Source organism: Oreochromis niloticus, linkage group LG5 (genome assembly GCF_001858045.2).
Source record: "Oreochromis niloticus isolate F11D_XX linkage group LG5, O_niloticus_UMD_NMBU, whole genome shotgun sequence".
Classification (NCBI taxonomy): domain Eukaryota; kingdom Metazoa; phylum Chordata; class Actinopteri; order Cichliformes; family Cichlidae; genus Oreochromis; species Oreochromis niloticus.
The window spans coordinates 20,694,521-20,705,448 of NC_031970.2; the positions used below are offsets into that span (position 1 = coordinate 20,694,521).

Consider the following 10,928-nt stretch of genomic DNA (forward strand, 5'->3'; position numbering starts at 1 on the left):
TTTTTGTGTGGGTGAGTTTGTGTAGCTGTACTGCAGACATTGAACATAAATGCGTTGCTATTTATATACAGTCCTGGAGGAAAAACAAAATATATCCTATTACAAAAAATGTGTTAAGCATAAAATAGACAACACATAAGAAAACAATGCTTTTTTAACTTTTTAATTTAGTTAGGAATTTAACATTTATGCTATGAAACTGTCTTAAGGCAGTCATCTTAAAACAATTTTCATCTGCAGTTTACACGGGGTTCACAGAGGAGTACACAGGGTTCACAGTGCTATACACCATACTCTTCAGGGCTGATGTAGCTGGCTCCTCTGGGATGGATGAGTACAAATAGTATATGTCACCCTGGTGGGGAAAAAAGAAAATAAACTGTATTATCTATTAACTTATATGACCAACAGATTTAATGTTACCCCTGTGACAAGAGATGGAAAGTAATGAAGTGCTTTCAAATGAAGTACTTGACAAATTTTCACTTTTACTCCTTACATTTTAACACAACTAACACTTTCTGCTCCTTAGATTTTCAAAACAGGCTGATTTGAGCCTAAACAATAAGAGATGAAAGGCAGGCCTAATGGTGTATCAATCACCAGGGTTATCCCATAGTAAGAGATGAAAGAGGGAAAACTGTATTTTTGCATAATTTATAGCACCATAGGGGTTAAAGTGGGACGGTGCTTTTTATGGCAAAACACCAGGACAAGTGCAGATGTCCATAAGTTGCGTGATCATGGTACTTCAGCATCTAGCTAGCTACAGAAGAGGAGAGAGGATAAGGTTATAATATTTTTTAAGAGGCAGGTAATTTCAAATGTACAGAGCCCTTCAAAGGACACTAGAGAAAAAAACAAAAAGATGTACTTTGGCAAGATCCTGCAAAAGTATTGCGAAAGCCTAAGAAATACTTTTTTCCCCTGCATTTATCGTACTTCCATCAGTACCTGCTGTCAAGAGTACTGCAGCTGGTTGTTAATGAATTCAACCAAGACTGCCAGGTCAGAGTGCGCCTTGTGATGACTGTGCCTGCTTACACTAAGAACTCTCTTTAGAAATCTTTAATTATAAAAAAACCTGTGTACTGTCAAGCACTGTTTTAATGTTTTCATATTTTAGGCTAAGTTCAAAGTAAAACTCAATGAATCTCTGCCGCGAGTGTTTGTCTTCCATCTCTATGGTTTTTTCCATGGTCTCAGTACTGACCTGGAAGTGTATGGAAATAAATTAAAAACTAGCGGGATCTCACAGAAGTAACTCGAGATCTCGCAAAACTTTTGCAAAAGTATATCTTCTTTTCTTTTTTTCTCTCCAATGTCTCCAATGTTAATTTCTTTAACACTTCTGGTTAAGTACAGAATGTCTATACTTTTGCCACCTCTGCTTCTGGCAGACGTGGTCATTGTGGCTCAAGAGTTGGCAGTTCGTCCGGTTCGAGCTCCGACAGTCTCGGTCGTTGTGTCCTTGGGCAAGACACTTCACCCGTTGTCTACTGGTGGTGGTCAGAGGGCCCGGTGGCGCCAGTGTCCGGCAGCCTTGCCTCTATCAGTGCGCCCCAGGGTGGCTGTGGCTACAATGTAGCTTGCCATCACCAGTGTGTGACTGACTGAATGTAGTGTAAAGCGCTTTGGGGTCCTTAGGGACTAAGTAAAGCACTATACAAATACAGGCCATTTACTTACTTCATTTTTTTGAAGTTGCTGTCCATCTTCTTGAGTAGAATCTGCAATTGAAAGGAAATTCTTTTATGCAAAGCATGTTATAGAAAAAGGCTTTTGAGGTTTCATAGAATTTTCCATGTACTTCTATCATTTACATTCTTACAAATAAAGATACAAAGCAGCTCACCTGGATCAACAGCAGGTACTGAGGTGATTACAGAGTATGCTTGCTCGTTACCTGGAGGTGACTAGTTTGAAAAAACAAAATAATAATTATTATTTATTTAATAATAATTTAAATTTACTTATTATTTATAAGTTATTATTATAATTATTATTCAAGAGATGATGAGAAATTGGAATAGTGGAAAAAATATTTTATATCAATACATTGATATTGATATAATATCAATAAGCCTGATAAGCCTTATAATACACATACTGGAAAGTGGTCTCGTAAACAATTTGGACACAGCAAACTTCTAATATTTCATATGGAATGAACTCATTAAAATTCTCCTGGCTGGAGATTTTAACTGGTTCTCTTCTGCCTCAGAGAGTTTAAATCTATGTGTGAATCTATGTGTGATTAATACAATCCCACACAACTAATTTTCAGCTAAAACTCATCCAAATCTTAAATGGCCAGAAAATGATTTATTTTTAACTAAGATCAGCTGTACATCACTGTTGTAGAGGTGGCATAGAAATACTTTTATGGTGTGTTTATCAAAATTATAAATAAACATGTGCCTATCAGGTCACCAGATTTTTTACCTGCTCACCTTTACTCGTCTTCCTTCTGTGATTCTTTAATGTTATTTTTCATCAAGAAAATTCACAAAATACACCAAGACCTGGTTTCCGATGTTCCATTTAGTAGCTCTTCCTGTGTAATTCCTCTCCCATCACACTGCTTTTCTGCTTTCCAGCTCCCCTCGGTTACTGATATTTCAGATTTCATCTGTAAGTCAAAACCTTCTACTTGTCAGCTAGACCCCATTCCTACAGTTTTGGTTAAGGCATGTCTACCTTCTTTGCTTCCCCTCATATCTGCTATCATCTGCTCTTCACTTACCACTGGAACTGTTCCTGCTTCCCTCAAAATTGCCGCCATCACCCCAATATAAAAAAAAAACTGGTCTAGATCCCAATAATTTTGAGAATTTTCAGCCTATTTCCAATCTACCATTCCTTTCTAAAATTCTTGAGAAAATAGTTGCCACACAACTCCACTCACATTTAACTAATAATAATCTGTATGAACAGTTCCAGTCTGGTTTTCGCCCCTCCCATAGCACTGAAACAGCACTTATAAAAATAACCAATGATCTTCTTATGGCAGCTGACTCCGGCTTACTTTCCATTCTTATTCTCCTCGATCTGAGTGCTGCCTTCGACACTATTTCTCACTCCATTCTTCTCAGTAGGCTAGCCTCCACCGGTCTCTCCCATACTCCACTGGCCTGGTTTAAATCATACCTGTCTGATCGCACTCAGTTCATTCAACTCAAATCCTTTACTTCTCAGCCCTTTCCTCTGACCACTGGCGTGCCCCAGGGATCTGTCCTGGGGCCCCTTCTTTTCATTATCTACCTTCTACCACTTGGACACATTCTCCTAAATTCAATATCCTTTTTCACTGTTATGCTGATGACACCCAGCTTTATCTGTCCACTAAACCTGATTCTGCTCTTCCCCCATCCTCCCTCACCCTCTGCTTAGCTGAACTAAATTCATGGTTCTCTTCTAATTTTCTCAAACTCAATAGTAATAAATCCGAGCTCCTCTTGGTAGGCACTAAATCAACATTATCCAGAACCAACAGTTTCTCTATTACTATCAATAACTTGCCGGTCTTCGTTTCTTCCTCTGTGAAAAGTTTGGGTGTCATCCTCGACAGTACTCTATCTTTCAATTCACACATTAATAATGTTACTCAGTCTGCATATTTTCAATTGCGCAACATTAATCGTCTCCGTCCTTTTCTCACCCCACATGCCACTGCCATTCTTGTCCATAGCCTTGTTACTTCCCGGATTGATTATTGTAATTCACTTCTTTTTGGTCTTACTCAAAAATCCATCCACAAGCTTCAACGCATCCAGAATTCTGCTGCCCGTATCATCACCAGGACCCCTTCTGTCCACCACATCACTCCTGTTCTGCAGCAGCTTCATTGGCTCCCGGTCAAATATCGTATCAATTTCAAAATACTCTTGTACACATTTAAAGCTATTCATCATCTCTCTCCTCCATATCTCTCTGATCTGGTTAACATCACCGCCTCATCTCGTTGTCTCAGATCTTCTTCTTCCCTTTCACTCTCCGTCCCCTCCCCCTGTCTTGTCACCATGGGGAGCAGGGCTTTCAGCTGCTCTGCTACACGACTTTGGAATTCCCTACCTCCTGATTTAAGAAATATCTCTACCTTCTCTCTCTTTAAGTCCCAACTCAAAACCCACTTGTTCAAAATAGCTTATCCCACATAACCTCTCCATTCGACTATTTTAAACTTGTTTATGTCTTATGCTTTTATGATTGCATAAACTCCTTGCTTTTATCTTGCTTTTTACTCTACTGTGTACAGTGACCTTGAGTGTTTTGAAAGGCGCTTTCAAATAAAATGTAGTATTAATATTATTATTATTATTATTATTATTATTATTATTATTATTATTATTATTATCTGACTGCCAAAACAGTCCTTGCTTTCTCCTCAGCTGTCCAGTCTCCTCAAGAAAAGGGATGTTTCCTGGGCTCAGGACAAAAAATAAATCTGAGGTAAACTGTCAGATTTTTAGACAGCTCAGAAATCATTCAACCTCCTTAATTAATTTTTTTTTTTACTTTATTGCAGCTGCGAATTTCTGTCCCAGGCTTTGAAAAAACAATTCTTTCACCTCTTAATGTTTATGTAATGTAATGTTTCTAGGTTTATTTCTGACTCATACATACAAACAAAGCTAACATATCATGATGTCAAGGTCAAAAAACTGTTTGCTGCTAGAGCACTCATTCTATCCCCCTACCAACAAGCACCATACTGTGTTCATCTTACCCGACACAAATTGACACACAGCATATATTTCCTTCATAACATCTTATACAAATCAAACATGTAACACAATAACCCAATATTCTTCTATGGATTGGCTCCAACAGTTACTGAGTATGGAAATTGTGTACATCACTGTTCTCTGTATGCTGCTGCTAAATCGCCATCTATGTAGTGCTGTAGATTTTCCCATTTAACTGGTTCCCTCTTATTTGTGTTTATTTGTGTTAAAGCCACAACCAATCTAGCATTTGCACACAGAACCTCATACAAATTAAAAGTTAAACTTTTAATTGAAATAACGGTTGTTTTCTCATTTAATAATATTATTTTATCATTACTTTAATATAGCACACAGTTCAGTTATCTTTGCCCAAAACCAGGGGGTAGAAACATCCTCCAAAAAGCTACTTGATAAGAATTTAGTGATTCTGATTTCATTATTGATATTACTTATCGATTAGATTCCTTAACCATTCTCATTGGGTTCTCATTGGGTCCACTTTGAGAGTCACCACCATCATTACGCAGCATATCAAAGACATTGCATTTGTACAAATGCATACAAATTAATTGTATGCTCTGTGGTCAAATGTTTGTGCATGTTGGAGGTATTTCCCCTCCTTGTTATGTTTAGTGTTGGTGTCATGACTCAAAAAAATGTCTTACACTAAGCAGTTTTCTTAAAAGTAATGCTGTACATTTTTTAACTACTCCAAGAAGAAAAAAATTAATTAAACTATTTGCTACATTACTTTTGCGTTTCACACTGGGTTCTTGGCAAGCTTATCATTAGCGGCAAGCTTATCATTAGCATTCTTGCAAAGAGCCAAAGCTGTGTTTGCAGTATAATGCAGTTGTTTCTATTCTTGATGCAGGTGGCATTTTACCATTGCACTCTCATCCTTTTGTTCAGTAAAAATAAAATGTTCATATCTGCGTTGTACACTGTGTCACTATTTTCCACCTCTGACACATCAGCTGAAATCAGCTGATTATAGTGCAAGTGGCACCTATAAGCAAACTTACCAGCAGGCAGACTAACAACTCCAAGGTACAACCGGTTCTCTGCAAGCGATTCACATCCCTACTCTACTATCTGAAAATACATGTGACTGCTCACAGTTTAAAATTTCTCTAGCCACAAAGCCTATTAATAGTGCAAACATCTCGTTCCATTGAGATTGTGAATTTTAGTATTTTGAAAGGGGTTAAAGGATGTTTTTTTTTTAATTACTTCAAAGAGTACCCATCTGCCACAGCTTGAAGTGTCCAGATACTTTCAGAACCACTAACTCACAAAGTTATACTGAGAGCTTTTGTTTTTAATTACCACTTCTTCAAGATGTGTTGTGTTCATTAAGCCATCTACAATTGAAAGTAAACAAAAATACTATAAACATAAACATAGTATATACTATAGTTAAGAATTGCAAAAAGCTTAAAGTCACTATTTGTTTACATTACCAGTGCAGTGCGCTTGTGAGCTACAAGGAGAAAAAAAAAGAAGGCAAAATCATTTTCATGGACATAATACAGAAACCATTGGAAACAGTTGCAGAAAAAGTTAAAGCATGTCTTACCTGCTGGTTACTGGAAGTATTTAAAAAAAAGAAAACATAAAAGTAATTGCTGATCAAACCGTTTTCATGATCCATAAGGAAATATTGGAGAAAAGAAATACTAAAGTAATACTAAACAAACCAGTTCTGATTAGTAGACACAGTAACTGAAGTAACTCATATGACATGAGATGTAAATTAGGCTTGAGATATTTACTTTGGAACTATAATGCTACAACACGGAAAACTATGAGCTTCCATGCCTAATCCAATTCTCCATATGACTCCACTGCACATGATGTCATAGGCTATACTAAATGGAGAGAGATTAAATGAAGCAGATAAAAAGCTCACATATATTTATGTATTTATTATTTCTAACTCATCTATGCAAAACCTGAAAACGAATTAGAATTTTTTTTTGTAACAATAAAAGTGGAAAAACCTTGGTACAATTTGCATTTAAAATGATTTTTTCTAATTCTCAATTTTGTGTAAGAAAAGCAGTATGAATATTTAAATAAACAATGTATTTGGAGTTCATTAAAAATAAATAAAAATAAACAGCATTTCTCACCAGTTCTTTTCAGATTCCTCACAAGTACACATCCCAGTAAGACAACACCAACAGCAACTCCACAACCAGTTGAAACCACCAGTGGTTTCCATATCGGTTTATCTGTTTTGCAACACAAGAGGTCATAAACAAGACAATCTCACTTTTTCAGTTGCAAAAACTAAGACTGAGACAAAGCTGAGATAGCGACCGAGACAGTGAAACCAATCAATAACAAACTTGTTCACCATAGATAATGGAGTAGCCATTTCTAAGATAATAATTTGAAATGTTGGTTACATTTTGAGATTTTTTTTTTTTCAAAATAACATACCATCACATACTGATTGATAAGATTTATAAATCGTTGCATTCTGGATTTATTTATTTATTTTTATTTGTAAATTTGGAGTTTAAAAACAAAGAAAGGTTTATACCTGTTATTTTTATGAGATTATATAACATGTATCCTATGTGGAACAGTAGTGGACAAACTAGACAATAATATTACAGGCACAGTGTCACAATGACATACGTTCATGACAGATACCTTTGCATCTTACCTTTGTGAACTTTGTGCCCAGATGATGTTTTACCAGGACTGACAGTGGTTAAATCTGTGGTTCTTCCATCCTTTGAAGTTGTCCCTAAACACAACTTAAGACTGGAATATTACAGCAGGAAACATCTGTGATTAGCAAACTGTATAAATGTATAATGAGGTGGAACAGAAAGTCCATTTCTACATCTTTGCATTTTGTTTTTATTTACATCTTTATATAGAATCCGAAATTTTGTAAATTTGGTTTTGAAAAACAAAGATTTATTTAGACCTATTACTGTTGTGTAATTAAATAACATTTACTGTATGTGGCACTAGTGTTTGTAAGTTAGAATAGTGGACAAACTTGATGATAATGATGTTTTATCAGGAATGATGGTTGTTAAATCTGTCGTGCTTGCATCCTTTGGATTTTCCACTAAAGTCACATTTAAAACTTAAATGTTACAATACACAACATCTGCTGTTTTGATACTTTATGAATATTGCCTCAAGGCACTTTATATTTTAAGGTAGACCCTAAAATTATACAATATATAAAGTGTTATATATTGTATTATATAATGTATTATTTTATATGTCCAATGTATAATGGGGTAGAATAGAAAATTACTTACATTTTTACTTTAATGGTGGACATGTTACTGTATGGAGATGTTAACTCTCCAGACTGTGCAGTGTAAGAACAGTTCAGTTTAATTTCAGTAGGTGATCTGAGATGTGCCAACTCCAGCAGTTTGGTTGCTGTCAGTGTCGTTAGACAGGAAAACTTGTTGACTATCCCTCCACTTGAAGTGTAGAAATAACATTCAGGCACAGAAACAGATGGGGGAGTCTCACAGTTGAGCGTGACTGAGTCTGTCTCTATGATCACCGGTGGATTAACGATGAGTATAGGTGGAAGAGGAGCTGAAGAATTGAAGCATTAATTAACATTACGATTATATCTGTGAACATTGCTTGTGTTGATTCTGCATTAAGATACCATCAATAATCAGTGCTAACGCCACTCACTTTGAATGATGATGCTGGAAAAGTCACTGTATGGAGAGTTTGGTGCTCCGGGCTGCGTTGTGTAGAAACAGTTCAGTTTAACAGTAGCAGGTGATTTGAGATTTGCCATCTTCAGCAGTTCGGTTGCTGTCAAGTTCGTTAAGCAGGGCAATTCTTTGACAGTTGCTCCAGTGGAAGAGTAGAAAGAACATTGAGACATAGGAACAGAGGATGGAGCCTCACATTTCAGTGTGACTGAATCTGTTTCTGTGATCTCTGATCTGCTCAGTGTCAGTTTAGGTTCAGGAAGAGCTGTAAAGTAAGAGAATAACATACAGTTAGGTCCATTTATATTTGGACTCAATTTTTGATTTTTACCAGTTTACTGAAACATATTCCAATTTAGTTATATAATGGGCATAGAGCTGAGTCTGCAGAAAATCTGTAGGTGTGTTGGGTATGCAGAGAGTATGCAGTATTCAAATAGGATGAAGGGTTTCAGAGTTTCAGCTCCTTAACATGTGCCACTGTCTTTTTAAAGAGACTAAAAGTAACCAGACAATTGACTCAAAGGCTATTTCATGGGCAGGTGTGGGTAATTCTCCTGTTATGTCCTTATCAACTAAGCAGATAAAAGGCCTGCAGTTGATTTGAGGTGTGGAGCTTGCATTTGGAAGATTTTGATGTGAACAGACAAAATGCGGGCAAAGCAGCTCACCATGCGGGTAAAACAAGCCATCCTTAAGCTGTGCAAACAGAAAAAAACCCATCCGAGAAATTGCTACATTATTGTGAGTGGTAAAATCTACAGTTTAGTACATCCTGAAAAAGACAGAAAGCAAAGGTAAACTCAGCAACACAAAAAGACCTGGATATTCATGGAGGACAACAGTGGTGGATGATCACAGAATAATTTCCAATAATGGGCTAATGGGCTTCGAGAATAGGAAGGCTAAGCTCATGATCCAAAGCATATCACATCATCTGTTAAAAAAAAACAGGCAGACTGAGACACTAGTGTTTATTGATGATGTGACACAGGACAGAAGCAGCAAATGATTTATGAGGTGTTTAGAGACATACTGTCTACTCAAATCCAGCTATATGCAGTCAAATTGATTGGGCAGCATTTCATAATACAGATGGACAATAACATACAGCCAAAGCAACCCAGGAGTTTATTAAAGCACAGAAGTGGAATATGCTTGAATGCCCAAGTCAGTAACCTAATCAATTGAGCATGCATTTCACTTGCTGAAGACTAAACTTTGGACAGAGAGACCCACAAACAAACAACAACTGAAGGCTGCTGCAATAAAGGCCTGGCAGAGCATTAAAAAGGAGGAAACCCAGCATCTGCTGATGTCCATGAGTTGTCTGTGAAGGTTCCATGAGTTTGACTTCGGGCCGTTATGAACAGCAAAGAGTACCAAGTGTTAGAAATTAACATTTTATTTTGAGTTATTAATTTTAGTTGATGTCCAATTGCTTTTGAGCCCCTGTTGTCTCTGCGCACCTATTTTTGGACCTAACTGCATGTGTATGAAGTATGTTAAATATCGATAAAAGTGACTATTAAAAGAAATATCAAATTCATAAACTGACCTTTGATCTCACAAAAAGAATCTGTTGGAGAAACAATTAGTTAACAAATTAAATAGTTCCAATATTAATATAAAATTAGAAAGATTAAAAAATCAACTTGACATTTCTATTGAGTGTAAGTAGCAGTATTCACATTTAAACAATATATATGAGAGAAAGTTTAACTTACAGAGAAGGATGAGAAACAGTAGATGTCCAGTCATGATGAAGCCGAGTCACAACTGAGAACAGACAGAAATGCCTCCAAAGACTATGTTTACCTGACTTTAACAAACACTCGTCTTTGAGACTTCACACACATGTCAGGAAACCAAAGCAGCATCAGTATACAATAACAGTTTCTGACTGGCCACAGAAACACATTCACATAGTCCTCTGTAAACCCACAGCATGTTGTATATTTAGATTTCATTTCATCAGTGCAGACTAACTGGTGCAAAATGTCAGAACCAGCGAAATAAACGAAAAAGATAAATGTCAGTATCAGTTCAACACGAGTGTTACGATACTGAAATATAATATTGTCTGTGTTTTTAGCCAGATTAGCAAAAATACTCACAGCAAATCTGTTAAAGGTGTTTTCCTGCTGGGTCAGTGCGGTTCAGGGTCCAAAGTTAGTACAGCAGTACAGGTCACATGACTCCTCCAACTTCATAAAGACATTTTCTCCTGCACCATAATTACAGAAGTAAGTAGTGTGGAGGCAAGGGCGTAGATTTGGTTTTGGCATTGGTGGGGACGGATGATTCAACCACCGAACCCTGCCGTGTTTCTTTTTTTTTTCTTTTTGTCTTTGCTTCTTGATAAAAAAAAGGAGAAATATACTTGCCTACAAATGCTATTCCACATCCTTTTAAACCATTTAAAATCACAATTCATAGTTTTATATGTGAATTATATAATGTTAAATTACTATTAAACAAA

General features: G+C 36.5%; 1 protein-coding gene across 1 annotated transcript; it reads right to left on the reverse strand.

Moving 5' to 3' along the window:
- Positions 1-119: 119 nt before the first annotated feature.
- LOC102081140 (uncharacterized) lies at positions 120-10,451 on the reverse strand. The gene is made up of 12 exons (XM_013267353.3): positions 10,174-10,451; positions 10,005-10,025; positions 8,421-8,711; positions 8,025-8,315; positions 7,408-7,491; positions 6,866-6,967; positions 6,310-6,319; positions 6,194-6,213; positions 6,060-6,094; positions 1,856-1,916; positions 1,690-1,730; positions 120-355 (listed from the first exon to the last, which is right to left on the reverse strand). The coding sequence occupies exons 1-12, from the start codon at positions 10,205-10,207 to the stop codon at positions 242-244; spliced, it is 1,104 nt and encodes a 367-aa protein (XP_013122807.1). The 5' UTR covers positions 10,208-10,451; the 3' UTR covers positions 120-241.
- Positions 10,452-10,928: the final 477 nt, after the last annotated feature.